Raw genomic sequence first — 26,806 nt, 5'->3', positions numbered from 1 at the left:
AGGAGGGGACCTTGCTGCCCTGCAGGATTTTAAACCATGACAGCATCATGTGTTACTAATGTAATCTTTGTGACTGTGGTCCCAGCTCTCTTTAGGTCATTTACCAGGTCCTCCTGTGTAGTTCTGAGCTTTCTCAGAATCATCCTTACCCCACAAACTGAGATCTTGCATGGAATCCCAGACCGAGGGAGATTGACAGTCATCTTGTGTTTCTTTCACTTTCTAATAAATAATCATAACAGTTGTTGTCTTCTACCAAGCTGCTTGCCTGTTGTCCTGTAGTCCATCCCAGCCTTGTGCAGGTCTACAGTTTTGTCCCTGGTGTCCTTAGACAGCTCTTTGGTATTGGCTATGGTGGACAGGTTGGAGTGTGATTGAGTGTGTGAACAGGTGTCTTTTATACAGGTAAAGAGTGCAGAATAAGAGGGCTTCTTAAATAAAAATTAACAGGTATGTGTGAACCAGAATTCTTGCTGGTTGGTAGGTGTTCAAATACTTATTTGCAGCAGCAACATACAAGTAAATTATTTAAAAAATCATACATTGTGATTTCCGGATTTTGTTTTTAGATTATGTCTCTCACAGTGGACATGCACCTAAGATGAAAATTTCAGACCCCTCCATGATTTCTAAGTGGGAGAACTTGCAAAATCACAGGGTGTTCAAATACTTATTTTCCTCATATATATATATATATATATATATATATATATATATATATATATATATATATATATATATATATACACATACACACACACACACATACATACCTACATATACACACACCCATGACAACAAATGCCAAAAAAAAAAAAAAAACCACCATGCAAAATTAGTCAATGAACACACAAACCCGAGATAAATGACAAAAAACGTTAAACCTAAGTCTTCAAAGTATAGCAAGCAATTTTATTACTCTTGTAATGCCTTTTAAAGCTAACCAATATACCAAGTACATTAATATCGCCAGGACAGTTATTCCAGATCCACCTTTAACAAAAACACAGTGACTTTGTGCAGTAGTTTGATTCCTTAATTTCTCAAAAAATAATATTCCTCTCAAATTATAACTGGAGTCCCTCAGTTTAAACAGATCCTAGACATGTTGTGGCAACAGTTTTTTTTAAACTTTGTTAAAGTTGTATTTTGCATGTAATCAACCATTTGTATTTGATGTAATCAACCATTTTAGAATATGTAAACAGGCAAATAATGGATTTGTTGGCTCACAATAAAATTTGTTACAAATAATTCTTATAGCCTTCTTTTGCAATAAAAATATTGGATTGGTATTAGTTTTATATGCATTGCCCCATACCTCAATACAGTAGGTCGTATATGGAACGAGCAATGAATGATATAAAATAGTTAGAGCGTTGGGAAATGATTCTTGTGCTTTATGCAAGATTGCAATGGCTTTTGACATTTTGATTTAACAAAATTAATATATTTTCCAGCTCAGTTTATCATCAATAACAACACCAAGAAATTTAGTATCAATTTCAATATCATTTAGTGATAAATTTCTGCAGAAATTCCTGGACTCGTTTCCAAATATGACACACTTAGTTTTGCCAAAGTGAAGCAATAATTTGTTTGAATCAAACCATTGTTTAAACTTCTGTCACTCCTTCGCCATCGTGTCTAAGGTCTGTCCCAAATGATCCCCACTACAAAACACCATTGTATCATCAGCAAAATACAACTGACAGATTTAGAAACTAAACATATGCCATTAATATATAAAAGAAACAACAATGCCCACAGAACTGAACCCTGGGGCACCCCACAAGTAATTATGCTAAATTCCGGAAGTGTCAAATCCAGCTTCAGAAAGTAAAAGTCCAGCCACATATTTGTTCCATCTTCCCAATAAACCAGCTGATTGTAATTAGTTCAGCTCTTCAGGCAGGTGGATGAGCTAATTATTGAGATCACCTGTTTTACATGCACAGGTAGAAGCAATACATGGGAGGGTTTTTACTTTCTGAAGCCGGATTTGACACCTCTGCTAAATTCAGAGTTTGTCCCATCAATATGGACACACAGACCTATTGTATAAATAGCTAGCTATCTAATCATGTGCCAATCTCCTGATACCATACCTCTGTAGTTTATCCAATAGCACAGTAAGATCTATAGTATCAAATGGTTTCTGTAAATAAAAAAAAAAAACCTACAGTATTTTGCTTATTTTCAATTGCATTTGTAATCTGTTCAACAAAATCAATTATAGCCAGTGAAGTAGTGCGATTTTTCCTGAAACCATATTGCTGTTCACTAAGTATATGATGTTTAGTTATGAAATCATTTAACCTTTTTACAAATACCTTTTCCAAAATGTTTTAAAAGTGTGGCAAGAATGAGAATGGCCTATAATTTGAAAAGACATGTTTGTCAGCATTGTTTAAACAGCGGTATCATTTTAGCTAATTTCATTCTGAAAGGAAATTTCTCAGTCATTAATGACAAGTTACAAATATACGTGAAAGGTTTAACAATATAGTCAATAACATTTTTAATCAAAAACATATCAAAATTATCACTATCAATTGATTTTTTTCCCTTGAGTTTGTGAACAATGTCATTTATTTCATATTCATCAGTTTCTTTAATGAACATTGAATGCTGAATTTTATTTATTGTTTTTCTGTAATTCAAAGAGCATATTTTAGAAGATAGAATTGAATTTTCTAAATTTTTACCCACATTAACAAAGTAATCATTAAAGTGATCTTGTATAGCTGTATTTCCCTAACAACTGTATCAGTGTTTGTGGGAAAAAGGCACTTTTTTCTTATTTATGATTTCATTAAAAAGCTTCCAAGTACTCTTAATGTTTGTTTTATTTTTCCAATAAATCACTATAATACTACCCTTTACAAGATCGAATAATGTTAATTTGTTTTTATATGCCTTATATCTTTTCTCAGCATCAAATGTTCTTAGCTTTATAAACTGCTTATACAGAATTTTTTTTCTTTTTACATGCATTTTGCAATCCCTTAGTGATCCAAGGTTTGTCAACATTTTGCTTATTTCCAACATTTAACACCAAAGGGCAATGTTTGTCATATAAACTGGATATAATAGAATTTAAAGATTCATTAGATTTATCAATGTTCTCAGTATGAATAGGACGCCACTTTTGATTCCTTAAATCCATTCTAAAATTATCCAAAGTTTCCTCTGTTATTTTCCTTTTGAAATTTGTCCTAATCTAATGGGAACATGGTTGTCCATGTGGCAGTGCACCACAGTTTTACTGAATATATTAATGGAAGCAGCAGTGATGAGGGAAGCAAGGACTATGTGATGAGTTTCAGCTTTGATTTAGTCTCAGCTCCTGTATTTATGTGTGGCATTCAAAAGTGGGACAAACTAGAAACACAAAAAAAATCTGAGGTGCAGCAACATAAGAAATAACTAAAAATACAGGAACCTATAATGAGGTGTTTTGGATGTGATGTGATGAACAAGGTGAGAAAATATTATGGAATTAGGGACGAAATGTGGAGGTGAAATGAACATTGAAGGAATCAGGAGAAGATCTGAGGAGAATCAGAGGACCAGGATGTATGGAGGTGGTTTAACAAACGCCAACACCACATGACAAACATCTGGAACTCAACTTTCCTTCATCTATGATATGAAGTTCTTGTCCTTTGCCACCACCTAGTTTTATGTAAGCAATGCAATCACATATTCATTACTGCACTTTTACTCTCATCCAAGTAAATGAGACCAAGTTTAACATCTTGAAGAAACAATGTGTTTTTTCTTTGTTTTGCTCCCCTCCTGTGCTTAAAGAACCAGATGTGCATTGAAAACTCGACTAAGATTGTGGGTTTTGCATATCTGGAGATGCCACTGTGTCTGGGTTATGATTTAACAAACCAAGAGACTTTTGGCCCAGAACCCTTACAAGGTACAAACTGCTCCCTGCTGAGTTTGCCCCTTGACCCCTGAGTCCCTCCATTACCACTGGGCAGCCAGCCGTCTCGCCACGGTCCCGAATAAAGTTAATCATAATGGCACAACAACAGATTGAACAAAAGCTCTGCTCTCATTTGTGTTGTGACTTAAGGTGTGTGATGTGCAATACTGTCTGTGTGTACTGGATGTGCACTGTTCATCTCTTTGTACATCCATTGGGGTTGTATTGGGCAACTGGAGATAAAGGGACTTAAGAGTAATTACGATGTGGTTGTCTGCAGCTCTCATTAACAGTGACGACCTCATGGCATGACAACAGATGTACTCACAACATAACGACTGACAACAAAGCAACCGACCAGATCACAATCAACAATCGACTACACCCTCAAAACATGGCCAGACAGTGAGGCAGGAAACAGCTGAATCTATTGAAATTAAATCTTTTTGAAGGTTATCACATGCAATACTCCTTCACAATGCAAGAGAGCTGCCGGGATAAAGCCTCAGTCCCACAAAATAATAAAGCCATGAATAATGAGCCACGTAGGGATTTGTCAGAAATTTCAGTGATTATTCGAATAATGATCCACATATAAATCTATCAGTGTATCTGCTATCTGCATGTGCCAGGTATCAGCTTCTAATGAGCCACGGCTGACCTGTCATTTGAGCCCCATCCAGCCTCCAATGGCTCATGTTGCCACGTATGATCCATGTAGCTCCATGTAACGCAACACTGGTGCAAGTTTAGGCATGGGTTTGGTCCAACCCTCCACCCCTTCCACACTTGGTCCCTTTAAAGTGTGGGTTTTCAATTCACAGCATCCATTCAAGATGATGTCACATTTTTAAACACAGTCCAAAAAAGACACTCCTGCACAGTCCGGTCGATGTGCACATTCGTGCGTCAGGCTGCAGTGCACTTGTGTTACAGAGTCATTAAATGCAGCAGTTCTGTGTGTGCACCCAGTCAAAGGTTGAAAAAATTATATATATATATATATATATATATATATATATATATATATAAAGAACTACTGTGGAGAGGTTTCTCTGTGACCAATAATAATAATAAAAAAAGACACCACAATGAGGTGGCCGCTTTAATTATATACACCTGCACCTGTGTGTATCGCTTCCAAAAAAACAACAACAACAAAAAACCTTATCACAGCTGACAGTCATTTTGACACTGGTGATCCAACTTTTCACTTTGTGTTCATCTGTTATTGTCTGCAAAATCACTCTATTGCGCGCTCGCATTTTGCGTAAATGCTAGTTTTGAGTGCGAGTCATTCCGTCAGCGCGCACACAGCACACCTCATCTGATCCATTATAACAAGATGTTAAATCTATCATAAACATACCTTTACAGTTGCTTATAAGAAGGAATGAACATGCAACTGTTTTACCAAACCATGACAATATTAATATTACAAATTAAGTTTTAGACTGTTCCAAATACATTCTCCACTTGCTCAGCATAGGAAAAAGAGGAAAAAAAAAAGAGAAAATAAAAGTTCCAGCTGAACCGGTCCTCTGTGATTCCAGAAACGATTAGAGATGTTTTCAACATCCAAACTCATCGTGGGGGGGGGGGGGGGGGGGGGGGGGGGGGGATATTTGTTTTTGTATTTGTTGTGTATGAAAGTCATATCTCTGTCTCCATGTTGTTGTGCCGCCTTCTTGGCCAAGTCACTCTTGGAAAAGAGATTTTTAATCTCAGTGATGCTTTTACCTGGATAAAGGCGATATAAAATATATGAGAAACATCTTAGATTTACACAGAAACACAGATGTTTCGGGTATTTTCCACCATGCTGGATCATTTCAGTAATAATATTATTTCACTGACATGCGAAATTAAAGTATAACAGCAATAAATAAATATCCCTGCTGTCTTTGCGCGACATCACTTCTGGACAAAAATCTGCCCAGAAGTGCCACAGCATTGCTGGCCTACCCTGATGCTTTTTCCATGCGACTAAGTACTTGTAATTGTCTTTTTGAAAGAAATGTGTAACCATTTATCTCCTCATTTATTTTATCTTTATTATCCAATACATCTCTTAATTCAAGTCATTCCATCAGATGTAGAGGCTGGACCTTCTTGCACTGAATGTAAGTTTGCCTTAGATATTCTATACATTAGGCCTTTGAACTTCAACTAGCCACACAAACCATCCACAGCTCAACACCTCAAATACAAAAGGAGCTGGTCACTGACTTTGAGAAGACCAGACCAAGACCGCGACTGGTTCTGATCAAGGGAGCTGAGGTGGAGGCTGTGGATTCCTACCAGTACCTCAGGCTGTGGCTGGACAACAAACTGGACTGGAGAATCCACACCAACCACCTGTACAGGAAGGGAGAGAGCAGGCTATATTTCCTGGGGAGGCTGCAGTCGTTTAACATCTGCAGGAAACTCTTGTGGATGTTCTACCAGTCCATGGGAGCCAGCGTCCTCTTTTATACCGTGGTGTACTGGAGGAAGTGGGAGGGGCTGCATATCCAAGAAGGACACATCCAGACTGGACAAACTGATCAGGTTGGCTGGCTCCGTGGCTGGCATGAAGCTGGACTCACTGGTGATGGTGCCAGAGAAGAGAACACTGGACAAACTGCTGGACATTATGGACGATGCCAGTCACGCTTTGCACACAGTCATCAGCAACCAGAGGAGCCACAGACTGCTCCGTCCCAAGTGCAGGACCAACAGACTGAAAAACTTCTTTGTACCTCAGGACATCAGACTGTACAACTCCTCACTCAGGGGAAGGAGGAGTAACAGGAAGACAGAGAACAGAAAGGAGAGGAGCAGTAGCAGCCAGTAATCCAGTAGCAAGCAATATTTCTGGTATTTATATTTGTGTATTTTTATTTATATTTGCAAATTGTTTTTACTTCTACTTTTGATACTTGTGTGCTTCTTACCCTGTGTGCTGCTATACAATGCTGCTGGAACCTCAATTTCCCTGAGGGAGCCTTCCCAAGGGATTAATAAAGTTCTATCTAATCTATTGTTGTCTCCAAACAATAACACCTCTGATAGTTAGCTAACCCAGAGACACTAACTCTCGGATGCATTTTGTTTGCTCCTGGGTTCAAATACTATGCACACATAAATGCAGTGTCATTTGCAACATTGACATGTATAGATACACACAGTAAAACAATCAGGGCTGCTGTCTCTCACACACTCTGGATTGGTGATGGGATATTCGATTCCTTTTACTGACTCGAGTTTGTATGAGTCACTCACTAAAGTGATTTGGGTTTTTGAGTCAGTCAACCAGAGTGTTTGCCATGGAATGTACAAACAAGTTCCAAACCACTTCAGTCCCCAAATCATTGTGAAAAAAAGATGGTGCTGCAGAAGTCCACCACTTACCGCAGCCAAGATCCTGATGATGAGGATCAACACCACCATCCCCATTGCTTCTCTCCAAGAGCTGGAGCTTTTTGACTAGAGGGCTGCAGGACAGCAAGTTTAGACAACATGCGGTACAGTATGTCCCTTCAGTGCCGTGCAATGGGATAACAAGATCTAAATGGGACTTTATTTAGGTGACTCCATTCTTCACAAGTACAGACAGGAGGGTGAAAGTGACGTTACAGAGTAATTTTGATGCCTCTTTCTTCTTCCACCACAGCTGGTTGGTGGAAGAGGAACGAGAGGGTTGAGTAGTGATGTGAAGTGTCAAGACCACTTGGCTCAAAGGGATTGAGACAATTGGAAGACCACACAGATTGTTTGGTTTAAGCAAAATGATACAGGCTATGGTTTTTCTTGGTATGATCCAGCATGAAGCTGCCTCAGTGTTTAGGATACCAGCAGCTGGAGAAGGCAAAGGGTACGCCCATGTTTCACCTGACAGCAGGAGTTAGAGGTTTACTTTTGAGAGCTGGACATCGACTGACTGTCTGCCTCAGTGGTTATCATCCAGATTCAAGATGGTTTCATGGTGTGGTGGATGTGGCACCAATACATGCTCCCAGAGTTGACATAATGGGAGGTTGCTCTGTGTGTCTTGTAAAGTTGTGTTAGAACATGCTCGTTAATCCAGACGAACATAGATAATACCCAGACAAAGCAACTATTACAAAATGTCAGTCACACAGGAAGGCTGATTTGGAGATTTCACTATTCTTAACTTTTTTCTGGGGATGGAAAGAGACACGGAGAAAGGGAGAGAGGTTCGGTGGCACATTTGGTGGGTGTACCAGCTGGCTCTGAATGACAATTGGGCTGAAATTAGCATATTCAAATCAGGAAAATAAAAGTTTTTAAAAGACAATAGCAGCTTGTATGCAAAGTGAAACGATGTACCTCAGCTGTTTGCTGTGAGAAGTGTCTCTTTTAAAAACGAGGAGTCTGTCATTTTGCCAAACAACTTTGAAAACACTACAAAGCATCAAAGACAGGAGTCGCAATAGCACATAGAGATCAGTAAATGCCACCAAAGGATAGACGATGGCTGGGATGTTTCCATTTTTATAAGTGAAGAGTGCCGGCAGTCTGGATGCTTGTTCAAAGCCTTGTGACCATCCTGAGCCCTGTGGTCCATTAGTGTCCTGCTGCTTCTCTAATCCTCATTCACATGTAAACACCGACATTTCATCTTAATGTGTTAATTCATTAGCTGATTGCTGAATGCAGAGTCCACAGATAAGGGACATAAGCAGACACGCTAATGAGTCAGTCCCACACATGGCAAACCAACATAATGCAAAGTGAACCCGTTACCTGCTGCAGTAGCGCTGGCTAAAAATGCACACAAACAAATTAAGAACTGGACAGAACCAACTACTTTATTCTGTGCTCAAGGACTTTGTTCAAGGGCATCTTTTCCTGTCTGATAGGGAATTGAAACAAGGTTCTTGTAGGCACAAGCCCACCATGCTGACCTCAAGGGCATTACCTCCAATACTACTCCTCACTACTACTTGTTTCAGCAATGGACTCCAAATGACCGAAGAAATAAAGAACCTCTGAAAAGTTCATTTTACAATTAGGGGAGGTGATGGTCTAGTGGTTAAGCATTGGGCTTCAGACCAGAGAATCCTCCCTTCAAAACCCAGCTAGACTGGAAAATCACTAAGGGTCCTTGGGCAAGGTCCTTAAACCCCGAGTTGCTCCCGGTTTGCAGTGAGCGCCTTGAATGGCAGCACCCTGACAACGAGATGTGTGTCTGTGAAGTATGCTTGTAAAGCAATTTGAGCTTCTGATGCAGATGGAGAAGTGTAGAGGTCAGAAAGAGTGACACTGTGTGTTTGTGGATTTAGAGAAATCTTATGACAAGGTGCCAAGAGAAGAGTTGCGGTATTGTATGAGGACGTCTGGAGTGGCAGAGACGTATGTGAGGGTAGTGCAGGACATGTACAAGGATACTGTGACAGCAGTCAGAATGACAAAGTCATTCAAGGCGGAAGAGGGATTACACTAAGGATCAGTCCTAAGTCCTTGTTTGCAATGGTGATGGACAGGTTGACTGATCTGAACAGACAGGAGTCTGCATGGACCATGATGTTTGCAGATGGCATTGTGATCTGTAGTGAGAGTAGAAACCAGGATGAGTCTAATGTGGAGATGTGATGATATGCTGTGAAGAGAAGGGGAATGAAAGTCAGTAGGAGCAAGACTGAGTACATGTGTGCGAATGAGAGGGAGCCCAGTGCAACAGTGCCATTACAAGGAGCCACAGTGGTGAAAGTAGAGGAGTTTAAATACTTGGGGTGAACTATCTAAAGTAAAGGCCTCCTGACACTTGCATGACTTTGCACTTGGACACACTTCATCATGACGATCCCACCCGCTGTGTTCTGTTCCACTGTATGCCACACCTTGTGCGCTGGACTCTGCGTACATAAAATAATTATTTTGTAGTGGATTAATCATATTCTCTCCAAGTTGGCTGTTGAAAAAGTCTCTAATCGCTTCCGGAATCACAGGACTATTCCAGCTGCCCCCTTTCTCTCTCGCATGCACGTGCTTAATGAGTTGGAGAACGCATTGTAACCATCTAAGAGTTGCGTGTTCTTTCCTTCTTATGAGTAGCTGTAAAATTATGTTTATGATAGATTTAATATCTTGTTATAATCGTTCAGACGAGCTGCACTCGTCAATGCAATCACTCACACAGTGTTTTTGACTTGTTTGTGCAATGTTCACTTGAAGTTCACTTAGTTAATGTTTGATGGAGATTTTGAACATTTCAAAATTTTGTTTGCGCACATGCACAAAGCCGCACACAGTTTACAACGGTCTACAATGAATTTGAGTCAAGTTTACTCTCCTGCACAGCAGAGTGCGTGCAAGTGCACAGCTCAAAGTTGTGCAGGTGTCAGGGGGCCTTAATGCAGAGTGTGTACAGAGGTGAAGAAGAGTGCAGGCAGGGTGGAGTGGGTGGAGAAAGGTGGTAGAAAATCTGCAAGAGTGAAGGGGAAAGTCTATAGGACAGTAGCGAGACCAGCTATGTTGTACGGCTTTAAAACGGCGACACTAACAAAAAGAGAGGAGGCAGAGCTGAAGATGTTGCGATTCTCTTTGGGAGTGACGAAGATGGACAGGATTAGGAACGAACATATCAAAAGGGACAGCTCAGGTGAGACGGTTTGGAGATAAAGTCAGAGAGTTGAGATTGAGATGGTTTGGACCTGTGCAGAGGAAGGACTCAGGGAGAAGGACACTGAGGATGGAGCCACCAGACAGAAGGAGAAGAGGACATGCAGGTGGTTTGTGTGACAGAAGAAGATGCAGAGGACAGAGTGGGATGGAAACGACTGATCTGCTGTGGCGACCTCTAATGGGAGCAGCCGAAATAAGATGACCATTCCATTCATGATAGTCTACCTCCAGCTTTGGAGGACCTCCAGGCCACTGTATATACACACTTTAGTGTACGCAAGTCCTCAATAAGTGGGATTCTCTGACTTTGAAGCACTGTGTTAAGATTATCCATTAGAGGCGGAATTCATACACGTGCCCACCACACAATCTGATTTTGAGAACCCCAACTCATGCGAGCACACCTGTATTTGCATTTGTTTATAAAATAATTTTTCGAAATATACTGTGCATCCAGAAAGTATTCACAGCACTTCAATTTTTCAACATTTTGTTATGTTACACCCTTATTCCAAAATGGAGTGAATTCATTTTTCCCCTAAAAATTCTACTCACAACACCTGATAATGAAAAAAAATTTTATTTTTATTTTTTGCAAATTTATTAAAAATAAAAAACTAAGAAATCACATGTACATAAGTATTCACACCCTTTTCTCAGTACTTTTTCGATGCACCTTTGGCAGCAATTACAGCCTCAAGTCTTCTTTGAGTATGATGCCACAAGCTTGGCGAACAATCTTTGTGCAGTTTCTCTTAGCAGCACCTCTCAAGCTCCATCAGGTTGTCCTTCTGGAAGGTTCTCGTCTCCCCACAGAGAACGCTAGAGCTCTGACAGAGTGACCATCGGGTTCTTGGGCACCTCCCTGACTAAGGTCCTTCTCCCCCAATCGCTCAGTTTAGACGAGTGGCCAGCTCTAGGAAGAGTCCTGGTGGATCTGAACGTCTTCCATTTATGGTTGATAGAGGCCACTGTGCTCATTGCGACCTTCAAAGCAGCAGGAATGTTTCTGTACCCTTCCCCAGATTTGTGCCTTGAGACAATCTTGTCACGGAGGTCTACAGACAATTCCTTTGACTTCATGCTTTGTTTGTGCTGTGACATGCACTGTCAACTGTGGGACCTTATATGTAGACAGGTGTGTGTCTTTCCAAATCATGTCCAAACAACTGAATGTACCCCAGGTGGACTCCACTTAAGCTTTAGAAACATCTCAAGGATGATCAGTGGAAACAGGATGCACCTCAACTCAATTTTGAGCTTCATGGCAAAGACTGTTGGGAAAGTGTAGGAACACGGACCCACAACAGGGGGCGCAAATGAACGGACAATGGAATAGGTCAAATAACAACACTTTACTGTTGCGAACGTGCACAACAAAAACAACAAATTACAACAATGGACAAAGTTCAATTCACAAAGGTGTCGTGTGGGCAGGCTCGAAGATAGGAGACGCCTCTCCAAAGTAGAACCGGAACCACACGGTTTCCTCCGCCACAGGACCCCGGGAATACTGGAGCCGCCAAGTTCCGAACTCCCAGGTGGCCACTGCCTCCGCGTGTCGGACCTGGTACTGCTGGCGAGGAACAAGAACACAATTAAACGTGGGCGCGTTTGCACCCAGCAACCTGCACGGCAGGGAAGCTACCTCCACCTCTCGTTGGAGAAAAAAAGTCTGCAATCACTCACAAAAATCACAAAGGTTACTGTCAAGCAGTCAGCTGAGATTATTACCTTCCAGGTAGAACGATATCTCGGCGATGAGGTGGAGATGCCGTCCTGCTGATATACCCCAGTGATAATTGCCGTCAGCTGTCTCAGGTGATGGGTGACAGCTGTTACCGAGGCAGCTCCTGTGGGGCGGCGGCGCCCTCTGGTGCCTGGAGCCCGCACTCCAGGCAGGGCGCCCTCTGGTGGTGGTGGGCCAGCAGTACCTCCTCTTCAGCGGCCCACACAACAGGACCCCCCCCCTCAACGGGCGCCTCCTGGCGCCCGACCGGGCTTGTCCGGGTGGCGACGGTAGAAGTCGGCCAGGAGGGCCGGGTCCAGGATGAAGCTCTTCTTCACCCAGGAGCGTTCTTCGGGACCATACCCCTCCCAGTCCACCAGATATTGAAAGCCCCGGCCCATCCGACGGACGTCCAACAACCGGCGCACTGTCCAAGCCGGCTCGCCATCGATGATCCGGGCAGGAGGTGGTGCCGGACCGGGTGTACAGAGGGGCGAGGTGTGATGGGGCTTGAGCTTCGACACATGAAACACAGGATGGATCCGCAGTGAGGCTGGAAGCTGAAGCCTCACTGCGGCGGGATTGATGACCTTGAGGATTTTAAACGGTCCTATGTACCTGTCCTGTAGTTTAGGGGAGGCCACTTGTAGTGGGATGTCCTTTGTGGACAACCACACTTCCTGCCCGGGGCGATACGTAGGGGCCGGGGTCCGCCGCCGGTCTGCATGGGTCTTCGCCCTCATCCGGGCCTTCAACAAAGCAGAACGGGCGGCGCGCCACACCCGACGGCACTTCCGCAGGTGGGCCTGGACCGAGGGCACACCGACCTCCCCCTCAACCACCGGGAACAACGGGGGCTGATACCCCAAACACACCTCAAAGGGGGAGAGGCCGGTGGCTGATGACACTTGACTGTTGTGGGCGTACTCGATCCAGGCCAGATGAGTACTCCAGGCCGCCGGGTGCGCGGCTGTCACACAACGCAGTGTTTGCTCCATTTCTTGATTGGCCCGCTCTGCTTGCCCGTTGGTCTGGGGGTGATACCCGGACGAGAGACTGACCGTGGCCCCCAGTTCCCGGCAAAAGCTCCTCCAGACATGCGAGGAGAACTGGGGACCGCGATCGGAGACGATGTCTGATGGTATCCCATGCAGGCGGACGACGTGGTGGACCAGGAGGTCCGCTGTCTCCTGGGCCGTAGGGAGCTTCGGGAGGGCCACGAAGTGGGCCGCCTTGGAGAATCGGTCCACTATCGTGAGGATCACGGTGTTTCCCTGGGACGGCGGGAGGCCCGTGACAAAATCCAGGCCGATGTGGGACCAGGGGCGATGAGGCACGGGCAGCGGCTGTAGCAGTCCCGGAGCCTTGCGATGGTCGGCCTTGCCCCTGGCACAGGTGGTACAGGCCTGGATATAGTCCCGGACGTCGGCCTCCAGGGACGCCCACCAGAAGCGCTGCCGGACAACTGTCACGGTTCTTCGCACCCCTGGGTGACAGGAGAGCTTAGAGCCGTGACAGAAGTCCAGGACTGCAGCCCTTGCCTCTGGTGGGACGTAAAGTCTGTTCTGTGGTCCAGTCCCGGGGTCCGGGCTTCGTGCCAGGGCCTCCCGGACGGTTCTCTCTACGTCCCAGGTGAGGGTGGCCACGATAGTGGACTCCGGGATGATGGGTTCCGGTGGATCCGACAACTCCGCTTTGACCTCGTCTTCGTGTACCCGGGACAAGGCATCCGACTTCTGGTTCTTGGTCCCGGGCCGGTAGGTGATGCGGAAGTCAAAACGGCCGAAGAACAGTGACCAGCGGGCTTGCCTGGGATTCAGCCGCTTGGCGGTCCTGATATATTCCAGGTTCCGGTGGTCAGTGAAAACCGTGAATGGCACGGACATTCCCTCCAACAGGTGTCTCCACTCTTCAAGAGCCTCTTTCACCGCAAGGAGTTCTCGGTTGCCGACGTCATAGTTCCGTTCAGCCGGGGTCAACCTGCGGGAAAAATAGGCACACGGATGAAGGACCTTATCGGTCTTCCCACTCTGGGACAGCACAGCTCCTATCCCTGAGTCCGAGGCATCCACTTCAACCACTAACTGGCGACTAGGATCGGGCTGCACCAGAACGGGAGCAGACGAGAAGCGCCGTTTCAACTCCTTGAACGCGGCATCGCAACGATCCGACCAGGTGAAGGGGACTTTTGGTGAGGTCAGGGCTGTCAGGGGGCTAGCAACCTGGCTGTAGCCCTTAATGAACCTCCTGTAGAAATTCGCAAAGCCGAGGAACTGTTGCAGCTTCCTACGGCTTGTGGGTTGGGGCCAGTCTCTCACCGCTGCAACCTTGGCCGGATCAGGAGCGACGGAGTTGGGGGAGATGATGAACCCCAGGAAGGACAAAGAGGTGCGGTGAAACTCACACTTCTCGCCCTTAACAAACAGCCGGTTCGCCAATAACCGCTGCAGGACCTGACGTACATGTCGGACATGGGTCTCAGGATCCGGAGAAAAGATGAGTATGTCGTCTAAATATACGAAGACGAATCGGTGCAGGAAGTCCCGCAAGACATCATTAACCAATGCTTGGAACGTCGCGGGAGCATTTGTAAGACCGAACGGCATGACCAGGTACTCAAAATGACCTAACGGGGTGTTAAATGCCGTCTTCCACTCGTCTCCCTTCCGGATCCGAACCAGGTGATACGCATTCCTAAGATCAAGCTTGGTGAATATCTTGGCTCCATGCAGGGGCGTGAACACCGAATCCAACAAGGGTAAGGGGTATCGGTTACGAACCGTGATTTCGTTCAGCCCCCTGTAATCAATGCATGGACGTAATCCGCCATCCTTTTTCCCCACAAAAAAGAAACCCGCACCCATCGGGGAGGTGGAATTCCGGATCAACCCGGCAGCCAAAGAGTCCCGGATGTAGGTCTCCATTGATTCGCGTTCAGGTCGTGAGAGGTTGTACAGCCTGCTGGACGGGAACTCAACGCCTGGAACCAAATCAATGGCACAATCATACGGGCGGTGCGGGGGAAGGGTGAGTGCTAGATCCTTGCTGAACACCTCCGCAAGGTCATGGTACTGCACCGGCACCGTCCCTAGATTGGGCGGGGCTCTGACCTCCTCCCTGGCCTGGGAACCGGGAGGAACCGAGGAACCTAAACATACCCGATGGCAGGTCTCGCTCCACTGGACCACTACCCCGGACGGCCAATCGATCCGGGGATTGTGTTTCAACATCCAGGGAAAACCTAAAATCACACGGGAGGTGGCCGGAGTTACAAAAAACTCGATCTCCTCCCGGTGATTCCCCGACACCACCAGAGTTACTGGTGGTGTCTTGTGGGTGATTGGAGGGAGTAGGGAGCCATCTAGTGCCCGTACCTGCACAGGCGAGGTAAGCGCCACCAGAGGGAACCCTATCTCCCTGGCCCATTTGCTATCAAGCAAATTCCCTTCTGAGCCCGTGTCCACCAGTGCTGGGGCCTTCAGGGTTAAATCCTCATAAAGGATTGTAACTGGGAGTCGTGTGGCGATGTGGGTGTGTCCCACGTGAACGTCTCGGCCCCCCCCTAGCCCAGTGTCTAGGGGCGGGCGTTGGTGTTTAACCGCTCGGGGCAGTCTCTTACCTGATGCTCAATCGAGCCACAAACAAAACACGCTCCGCGGGCCAGCCTCCTTTGTGTGACCGGTGCCCTAAATGTTGCCCTACTCGTGTCCATAGCTTCGTCAGCAGGGGGAGCTGTGATCGCACGGAGCGCAGGGGCCGTGGAGCGTGGGGAGGGCGGAACGCGGTTGGAACCGGAAGGGAGAGGGACGACGCGTGCCTGGTCACGCCCTTCGTCTCGTTCCCGACGGCGCTCATTTAACCGATTGTCTAATCGTTTGACAAGATCGATAAGCCCATCCAAATCCCGCGGTTCGTCCTTAGCCACCAGGTGCTCCTTGAGGACCAATGACAGTCCGTTTACGAAGGCGGCGCGGAGGGCAGTGCTATTCCAGCCGGACCTCGCAGCCGCGATGCGGAAGTCGACTGCATAGGCAGCTGCGCTCCGGCGCCCCTGTCTCATTGACAGCAGCACGGCTGAAGCGGTCTCTCCTCTATTAGGGTGATCGAACACTGTTCTGAGCTCCCTCACAAACCCATCATATGTCAGAAGGAGCCGTGAACTTTGCTCCCAGAGCGCTGTAGCCCAAGCGCGTGCCTCACCACGAAGCAGATTTATCACATAAGCTACTTTGCTAGCGTCGGTCGCGTACATGACGGGACGCTGTGCGAAGACGAGCGAACACTGCATAAGGAAATCCGCGCACGTCTCCACACAGCCTCCGTACAGCTCTGGGGGGCTTATGTATGCTTCAGGGGACGGTGGGGGGGGTCGTTGGACAACCAGTGGAACGTCGCTGTCACGCACAGGATCTACGGGAGGGAGAGCCGCAGCGGCGCCCGGAGGGCGCGCTTCCACCTGCGCGGCGAGAGCCTCCACCCTGCGGTTCAGGAGGGCGTTCTGCTCGGCCATCAAGTCTAACCGAGTCGTGAAAGCGGTGAGGATCCGCTGCAACTCACCGATTACCCCTCCTGCGGACGCCTGTGCGCCTTGTTCTTCCATTGGCCGTTCAACAGCCGGTTGACGCCCCTCGGGATCCATGACGCTGGCCGAGATATCCTGTGGGAAAGTGTAGGAACACGGACCCACAACAGGGGGCGCAAATGAACGGACAATGGAATAGGTCAAATAACAACACTTTACTGTTGCGAACGTGCACAACAAAAACAACAAATTACAACAATGGACAAAGTTCAATTCACAAAGGTGTCGTGTGGGCAGGCTCGAAGATAGGAGACGCCTCTCCAAAGTAGAACCGGAACCACACGGTTTCCTCCGCCACAGGACCCCGGGAATACTGGAGCCGCCAAGTTCCGAACTCCCAGGTGGCCACTGCCTCCGCGTGTCGGACCTGGTACTGCTGGCGAGGAACAAGAACACAATTAAACGTGGGCGCGTTTGCACCCAGCAACCTGCACGGCAGGGAAGCTACCTCCACCTCTCGTTGGAGAAAAAAAGTCTGCAATCACTCACAAAAATCACAAAGGTTACTGTCAAGCAGTCAGCTGAGATTATTACCTTCCAGGTAGAACGATATCTCGGCGATGAGGTGGAGATGCCGTCCTGCTGATATACCCCAGTGATAATTGCCGTCAGCTGTCTCAGGTGATGGGTGACAGCTGTTACCGAGGCAGCTCCTGTGGGGCGGCGGCGCCCTCTGGTGCCTGGAGCCCGCACTCCAGGCAGGGCGCCCTCTGGTGGTGGTGGGCCAGCAGTACCTCCTCTTCAGCGGCCCACACAACAAAAGACTATGAATACTTACATAGATGTGATTTTAGTTTTCTTGGATTTGCTGTGGTGACCCCGAGTGCAAACAAGGGAGCAGCCAAAGGGTGTGTAGAACTATGAGAAAAAAAAAAATCATCCATTTTGGAATAAGGCTGTAAGATAAAATGGGGAAAATATGCTTGTCCTGATTTGGAACCTATAAATTACACCTCTATTAGTGAACACACATCATTTTCAATTAAATTTAAAACACCAACATCAAATTTTTATTATTAATATGAACAAACGTTTTGCCATTTAAATCATGAAAACAGCATTTGAAGACAGACACAAAGACGGAGACAGACTTCTCTGGTTGTCATTACTTCAGTGCATTGTTGGAATTCATTTAACCAGAGCTCTGAAACCCTGCAGGGCTACACCCCCCCCAAAGGAAAAAAAAAAAATCTTTTTCATGAGTTTTTTAAAATTTATTTTGTCTTTAAACTGTCAATAGTGAAAAATGTACATCACAAATTCACAATAAGTGCTTCCCTTTGAATTGTTTGCTTCATTGGTGATGAGGATTCACACAGTCTTACCTTCTCGTGATAAGCAATACATAAGGTCCTCCATTTAGCGAAAATGAGGATTCTTCAACTTGTGAGCCTGCATTAGCAATCAGTAGACTGTTTATCGGGGAGCAACCAGTGATTCCTTTTCTTTTTCTCCAGTCTTCTTGCTGCGCTGTAAAATGAATAACACAGAGTAAGTTTGTCCCTTTTGGAGGACTGTATCAACACGGCAGCCTCAGTGAAGGAGCCTGCTTCAGTGTAGATATGAAAGGCTCCTCTAAAGCTTAGGAAAATGCCTCAGTTCATTGTTGCAGGTAATTACACCCTAATTAACAGATATGTTTGCTGTGTTACATTTCTGTTATTCAACGCCCCTTAATCCTACAGAGTGTAGCTTTAAACACATAAAAAGCAGAAAAATCTCAGTGTGAAGTGGAACTACTTGGTGCTTTTGCTTGAAAAATGACAATGCATTTGAAGAATCACTGTTGATTAATTAACTTTTGGGTCATCCACTGTAGCTGACACAAATACTCAAGATGTGTGTGCATCCTGTTCTGCACAGAGGACAACTGACGGAGGAGTGTGTTGACATGCCATCTTCAATCTTGAATGTCCTGCCGCTTCTTCCACCTTGCTGCCATGATGTTTTCAGTGATAAATCTTGCTGCTTCCGCTCTGATGGCCTCAGTCAGATGGACACAATCCAGCAGCAGCAGTGTGACTTACAGGGCCAGCGGGTCAGAGGGCTTCCTGTCATTTGAATTACCCTCTACATGTGGGGTCAATATGTGCACCACTGTGTGTTTGTGTGCCGGGAGGTGGGGTGGGGGGCTGTGCAAGAGCTACACCCCCTCCCCTCCTTCCTAAAGGAGGTAAAAGGAGGTGGGGGGGGAGCAGCACTTTTGTCACACTGGTCTCACTCACAATCACTCAAACACTCAGAACACTCAGGACGCTCCTTGCAGATCATTTGGAGAAAAGACAAAGTGCTAAATTCTGGATTGTCCTGTTGGCCTTCTGGACCGTAGGAAAACCAAGACTGTGAGAGAACCAAGCCGAACCACATCAGTTCAACTGGGAATCAGAAGCAGAAGGTCTCTGCAGGCTTTTGTAAACCATCATCGTCAGACTGCTGCACAGCCATGAGGCTCTTCAACCTGTTATACCTGCTGCTGCTGCTGGTTGCCGCTGTAGCACCGATCTTCTCTGCAAAGCCGGGTAAGACCAACACATCATGTCCAACCATCCATCCAAGTGTCCAGTGGAACTGTACTGATAGATAACGCAATCTTCGTTATAAATCATCAATCATCCATCGAGCTTGACTGAGGCATTTAAAAAGAGACTCAACTGATTATTAAGAGTGTTAATTTGTGTTTGGGGATATCAATTTAACATTTTGTATTATTTCTGTCTACTGTGTTTTATTGTTTTAATTGCTTTGAATTTTACACCGTGAATACACATCAATCGGTGAAGCAACGACGCAGACAAACAGTAACTCCGATAAAATCACTGAGCAGAAGCCCTAAGTAATTGGATAAACTAAATACAAGTGTGATTAAATATGCAAATCACTTTTTCAGCCAGTTTTCTTTACACAAGTCAGGGGATGGAAACGGCAACTTCTCCAAGTCACTGGATATGTCCAGACCCTCATTTACTTCAATCCATAAGTAATACCATCAGTATGGTACTGTATGGTAAACTGGTCTGGAGTAGGCAGTTCTCAAAACAACTGAGTAACTATGCAAGGAGGAGACGAATGAGGAAAGTCACCAAGACAGAACTCTGAAGAAGTTAGAGGCAAACAGGACAGTGAAAACTTTATCCCGTTACATCACCACTCATAGCTTCACGGTGGAGAAGAGCACAGAAAGATTTAAACACAAGAAAACAATCGCCATGGGAATCGAGGCTCTCGACTCCCATGGCAAATGGTCATTGAAACTGAACTTTAAAAAAATAAAATTATATATATATATATATATATATATATATATATATATATATATATATATATATACACACACACACACACACACACACACACACACACACACACACACACATCCATATTTGTTTCACTCCAGCTGTAGGACATTTGATGCAAAACAAACAAATAAAAAAAAAAATCTGCTCTTCAGAGTTTCAGAGTCATGGGTGTTTTTGGTGGCTTCCCTCGCCAGTCTCTTTGTAGTGTCACAGTTTTTGAGAACTGCCAACTCCAGACAGGTTTACCGTTGATGTAAATGAAGTCCAGGACATGAGAAATGTTCATGTATCCATCTCCTGACATGTCTAAAAGAAAACAGGCTGTGAAAGTGATGATTTGTATTAATCAACATAATTTGTCCAACTGGGTACCATAGCCTCGTTTGAGGTTAAAGCAATGTTTTTGGAAAATGCCTTGAATTAAAGTCTACATTATGAAGACATCTCAGTTGTTTCAAGGTCATTGTGGTGGTGTACAGGTCAAAAAAAGAATTGTCAAGGTATTTACCAACCCAGCGACATACCTACAGGCAAGTTATTTGTGCAAATTTCAATTTTACTGCTCGTTCCTGACTGTAGCTCCACCCCCAGCAGCAGGTGTGCTCTGGTGCATCAACACTGTTTCAGTTACCTACTCAGTAAAATTGCTAGAGAAATAAACCGTTCTTGTTTGTTTGTGGGAGTTTGAGCTTCAGGGCTTCAGGTCGTGTTTAGGTTAAAGGCTCCGCCGGGGAGCCTGCGCCTCCTTTTGTCCCTTGCTGGAAGGCGCTCCGGCCTGCTTTTGTTAATCGCCAAGCAGCCTGATTAACATGACATGGAGTAACAGTGCCAAGTGTAAAAGAAGCCTACCTTCTGGCATGAGGAGCAAGTTCTTTCAGGAGGCACGGGGGAGGGAAGAAGCAGGAGTCGTAAAGTCATCTGGCAGTTTAGCTCTTCCTGGGTTTGGCCGGCAGTCTGTGAACCGCAGGAGTCAAAGTGGATTTATTAGGGACATTTAAAATAATCATCTGATACTTCTGTGTTCTTCTTTGTTAGAAAATCCCCTGCGCCTACTGTCTATGAATAATTCAAACAAACAAACCAAAAAAAAAGTGTAGGTCAAAATCATACTTTTTTGGGGGGGGGGGGGGGGGGGGGCAGACAATTTAATCTTTTCATGCTAATTTTATCCTGCCTTTGGAATTAGGCCTTTTATTTTACATCTATACAGGGGACTAGTTTAAAATATGTGAGGCACTTTTTCCATAATCATTCTATTGCAAATTAATGACACCAAATCCTATTTTAAGTCCAATGACCAGGTTTGTTATTTTTTTCTCTCTCTCTCTGTCTCAACAGTTTCAAACTCAAAGTAAGGGTATCTTTAATTAATTAAATCACAGTGCATCAGGAAAGTACACACAGCACACCATTTTTTCCATATTTTATTTTACAGCCTTACTCCAAAATGGAGGAAATTCATTTTTCCCCCTCAGAATTCTACTCACAACAACCCATAATGACATGAATTTTTGTTTTTTTTGCAAATTTATTAAAAAAAACAACAACAACAACAAAAAAAACAAAACTAAGAAATCACATGTACTCTTTGCCCAATACTTTGTTGATGCACCTCTGGCAGCAATTACAGCTGCCAGAAGTGTTATAGCTGTAGTTATTCAAGTCTTATATTCAAGTCTTCTTGAATATGATGTCACAAGCTTGGCACACCTATCTTTGGACAGTTTTGCCCATTCCTCTTTGCAGCACCTCTCAAGCTCCATCACGATGGATGGACAGCGTCTGTATCATTTTCAGATCTCTCCAGAGATGTTCAATCACATTCAGGTCTGGGCTGTGGCCCGACCACTCAAGGACATTCACAGAGTTGTCCTGAAAACACTCCTTTGATATCTTGTGTGCTCAGGGTCATTGTCCTGCTGAAAGATGGTCTCCCCAGTCTGAGGTCAAGAGCTCTCTGGAGCAGGTTTTCATCCGGGATGTCTCTGTACATTGCTGCATTCATCTTTCCCTCAAGCCTGACTAGTCTCACAGTTCCTGCCACTGAAAAACATCCCCACAGCATGATGCTGCCACCACCATGCTTCACTGTAGGGATGGTGCCTGGTTTGTCCAAACATGGTGCTTGGCATTCACGCCAAAGAGTTCAATCTTTGTCTCATCAGACCAGAGAATTTTGTTTCTCATGGTCTGAGAGTCCATAGGCTGCCATGTACTTTTTACTAAGGAGTGGCTTCCGTCTGGCCACTCTACCATACAGGCTTGATTGGTGGATTGCTGCAGAGATGGTTATCCTTCTGGAAAGTTCTCCTCTCCACAGAGGAATGAGGGAGCTCTGACAGAGTGACCATCAAGTTCTTGGTTAGCTCCCTGACTAAGGCCCATCTCCCCTGATCACTCAGTTTAGATGGGCAGTCAGCTCTAGGAAGAGTCCTGGTGGATCTGAACTCCTTCCATTTATGGATGATGGAAGCCACTGTGCTCATGGGGCCCTTCAAAGCAGCAGAAATGTTTCTGCACCCTTCCCCAGATTTGTGCCTCGAGACAATCCTGTCTCTGAGGTCTGCAGTCAATTCCTTTGAATTCATGCTTGGTTTGTGCTCTGACATGCACTGTCAACTGTAGGACCTTATACGAGGTCTGTTAGAAAAGTATCCGAGCTTTTTATTTTTTTCAAAAACCTGATGGATTTGAATCACGTGTGCTTGCATGAGCCAACCTTGAACCTTCGTGCACATGCGTGAGTTTTTTCATGCCTGTCGATTGCGTCATTTGCTTGCAACCAGCCTTTGTGTGGGGATGGGTGGAGTCTCTCGTTGTTTTTCTTTGCAAGGAAATGGCGGAATGACTGGAGCAGCGCGACTGCATCAAATTTTCCCAGAAACTGGGCGACAGCCAGGTGGAAACCATTCGGATTATTCAGACGGCTTTCGGTGACGATCCTATGGGCATCACACAGATTAAGGCTGGGCATGTCACAAGATGTCCTGTGAGGCTTCAACACGGAGGCGCTTTTGCTGCGCCATCAGCTTCGTGCCGATGAATTTTGCTGCAACTCTTTTCATGGCAAAATCTTCTGTCACAGTGGAATGTGCCGAAAAAGTGCTGATGTTCACCTCAACGGAATTTCTCGGATAGTCACACGAAGGTCCCACATCACTACAGCGTTCACTTTGGAAATGATCCGGACATTTCAGCATGTTGATGGCTGCCCGGAGCGCTCTCCACTGTTGTACGGCTGTCTGTAAACCCGATTGTACCGCTCCTAAATCTGTGTGATGCACAGAGGATCGTCACCGAAAGCCGTCTCAATAATCCGAATGGTTTCCACCTGGCTGTCGCCCAGTTTCTGGTAAAATTTGATGCAGTCGCGCTGCTCCAGTCGTTCTGCCATTTCCTTGCAAAGAAAAACGATGAGAGACTACACCCATCCTCACACAACGGCTGCTTACAAGCAAATGACACAATCGACAGGCGTGAAAAAACTCACGCATGCGCGTGAAGGTTCAAGGTTGGCTCATGCAAGCACACGTGATTCAAATCCATCAGGTTTTTGAAAAAATAAAAAGGTCAGATACTTTTCTAACAGACCTCGTATGTAGTCAGGTGTGTGTCTTTCCAAATCATGTCTAATCAACTGAATTTACCATAGGTGGACTCCAATTAAGCTATAAAACATCTCAAGGATGATCAGTGGAAACAGGATGCACCTGAGCTCAACTGAGCTTCATGGCAAAGGTTCTGAATACTTATGTACGCGTAATTTCTTAGTTTTTTTATTTTTAATAAATTTGTAAAAATCTCAAAACTTTTGTCACATTGTCATTATGGGTATTGTGTGTGTAGAAGTCTGATGAAAAAAAATTATTTCATTCATTTTGGAATAAGGCTGTAACATAACATACCTGTACATTTGTTTTCTTTGCATTATTGCATGACCCAAAAACATGCATTAGTCACAAATTAAGGCCGGTTTTTACTCAACCCAGTCTCACAGTAGTTTATGACAGCATTACGAAAAGTACATTAATCAATGGGTTTGTGAGGGGGGCACAGCAATGGGCCACTTTTTGTGACAGTAGCACGAAATGTCAACTCAGTTATTTTGTTGTGTTCCAAATTCGTCACCACAACACACTGATGAATTCAACCATTCTGCTTGTCTTGATGCAGAGCAGAGATGCTGTTAAGAGTTGCCAGGAATGCACATCAGAAAGAGGCAGAAGCAATGTAAACCTGCAGTGGCCAGGTGTAGTAGTAAATTGCGGTTTAATGCTATTCTGGGATCTGCAAAAAGGGTGTGAAAAACTATACAATTTATTATTATTTACCTTATTTTGAAGTGACTGAGTCAGCCATTCTTCTGGTTGTTCTCTACCGGCACAGCCAGCATTAAAAATGTATCCAATAAGTGTAAAGCAGACTGGACAAACTAATAAATACATACCTTGCAACAAAACCTCATTCCTCAGATTTTACTTCTCCTTTAGAGGTGCACAGCGGTCATGGAGAATATCGTCCTGCTGTCCGATGCTGCTTCTCGTTTTAGAGGGCTTCTATATTTGAAAGCTCCATATGACAGTCAAACATCTGATTGCCATCATCACCTTTGTGTTCTTTTCATTCTTTCATTTGTCCAGCCACAGTTAATCAGGCAAGAAGCACAGACATCCCTAACAGCTAACAGTGCTGTCTGACTCAAAGTCCTGTGTCCACATAACAGCTCTCCCGTTGAGACTGCTAACCTGACGCTGTTTCCTCGCCGAGCTTTCATGGTCACATTTTTGCAAAATGGGATAAACGCGCACGGCTTTGTCGTAGACACGTAAAAATAAAACATGAATGTCAGGCACTATAAACAATGGGACGGGAAATTCAGATGAATGAAGGAGGGGAAGAAAAACCCAAATGTTGAAAAAGCAATGCATTCTGGGTCTATTTTTGCTATATGCAGTACGGAGAATTATGGAGCTAAGCAAACACCTTAATGAGGTTCTTCAGATCCACAATGATTAAGAGTCCCAATTTGTTTTGCGGTGGAACTCCAGTAAAAAGCTCTTTCAAGGTACAAGGAGAATAAAATTGTTTTCCAACGGCATAAAGCGCAGGGCATAAAGGTAAAATATGCTCAACAGTCAACAACGTTTGACATAAATGTTACGACGGTTGTTTGGAAGAACAAAACTTTGCTCAAATAATGCGATAAGGCAAATGTGAATCCAGAGCAGGAAAAGAATCAACAATCTGAACCATATGCTCATTTTACTGATGTCTCCTCTAACTTTAAAAAGTGTTTTTTTTTTTTGATATACCAGAGGCCCCCCCAAGCTCCCCATCACACTGTATCTTGATTACAATTGTTCACTTGTAAGTCATTTTACATAAAAAACATCAGTTAAATGAATGTAACGTAACTGCTATAGGATGCAGCAAAGAAGCTTTAATTTACGAGCTGACAGAGTATAAATAACTTTGAACGGAATTAATTAGAAGCAAAAAATGCCAGATCTGTAAAACTGATGTAACCTACCTTCACCATCTCAAAAGCACAGGCTACACTTGTTAAAAACAAAACTAAAATCCTAAAAGCTCACTGAATAATAAATGTCAATTCACCTCTTGTAGATTTCCTGAACCTAAGAAGAAAGTACCACAGACACTACTGCCTGCAGAGACGCTGCATGCCGCTGCACTCCAGAGTACCCATCCCCTAAGGTGAGACACATGCACAGCGCATGTGCATGAGTTTGAGTAAAGGTTAAGACCAGTCTTTAAGTTACATAACAGGCAGCTGACAGTTAAGGTGTGTGTGATGTGACAGTGACAGCGAACTGACAGAAAAGACTTCATCCTTTAGAGGGGCGGGGCTTCTGAACTTTAATTTCCTTCCACATGCACTCATCTGCTTTTGTTGTTTTATCCCCCCACCTGCTTACAGGTTGAAGCAGAAGCATGAGCATGACCCAAGAAGTGAAACAATGGAGCCAGATGCAGCATGTGGCACGAATTCACAGATGGATCCCAAAAACTAAACACAGACTGAGCTGCAAAAAATTATTGGCCACCAGGGGGGAGAAGAAGAAGAAGGGAGGGGGAAGTCTCATGTTTGTTGAGCAGCATCTACAGAGCTTCAAAATTGGCGTGTGCAGAACTGACTCATTCTTAAAGATGAAAAAGTGAAAATCCTGAAATGCTGTTGCAGGCTGTGTCCAGGTGTGAACTTTTCCATGCCAGAAACGGGGTGAAGCGAAGCTGCAGCATCATCTGTTCTTACTCGATTTTATTTAAAAGCTACAGACCAAAGAGTAAAAAAACGTGCAGCTACTGAACAGCATCCATGTTATCCAGCAAAGTGTTGATAATCCATATAGGCACTTCAAAAACCTGTTGAATTTCAGTTTAAACTTAAAAAAAAATGTATATTGTATATTGTTTCAGGTTTTGATGTTACAGCATTGTAGCTCAATAAAATGATGAATGTAAAAAAAAGTATGTTTTTATTTTATATCAATGTGAGAAAATGTTCACATCACCACTGACGGGCAGGAGGTCTTGATACGCGTCGTATCCCGGATAACCATCAGCTCCCATTACAGACGTGAGAAGAGAAGCGTCGTTAAAAATGACCC

General features: G+C 44.7%; 2 protein-coding genes across 2 annotated transcripts in view; one reads left to right on the top strand and one right to left on the bottom strand.

Moving 5' to 3' along the window:
• Nucleotides 1-21,235, bottom strand: part of march1 (membrane-associated ring finger (C3HC4) 1) — an 88,509-nt gene extending 67,274 nt beyond the window's left edge. The window contains exon 1 of the mRNA XM_034187445.1: nucleotides 21,027-21,235. The gene's annotated coding sequence lies outside the window, so the exon portion shown is untranslated. The remainder of the gene's footprint in view (nucleotides 1-21,026) is intronic.
• On the top strand, nucleotides 19,160-26,660 carry apela (apelin receptor early endogenous ligand). The gene is made up of 3 exons (XM_034187450.1): nucleotides 19,160-19,400; nucleotides 25,803-25,892; nucleotides 26,116-26,660. The coding sequence occupies exons 1-2, from the start codon at nucleotides 19,325-19,327 to the stop codon at nucleotides 25,889-25,891; spliced, it is 165 nt and encodes a 54-aa protein (XP_034043341.1). The 5' UTR covers nucleotides 19,160-19,324; the 3' UTR covers nucleotide 25,892; nucleotides 26,116-26,660.
• The last annotated feature ends 146 nt before the right edge of the window (nucleotides 26,661-26,806 follow it).

The sequence above is a fragment of the Thalassophryne amazonica genome, chromosome 15 (assembly GCF_902500255.1).
Source record: "Thalassophryne amazonica chromosome 15, fThaAma1.1, whole genome shotgun sequence".
NCBI classification, from domain to species: Eukaryota; Metazoa; Chordata; class Actinopteri; order Batrachoidiformes; family Batrachoididae; genus Thalassophryne; species Thalassophryne amazonica.
Note: the sequence above shows the minus strand (reverse complement) of the source record. Positions and strands in the feature narration are given on the sequence as shown.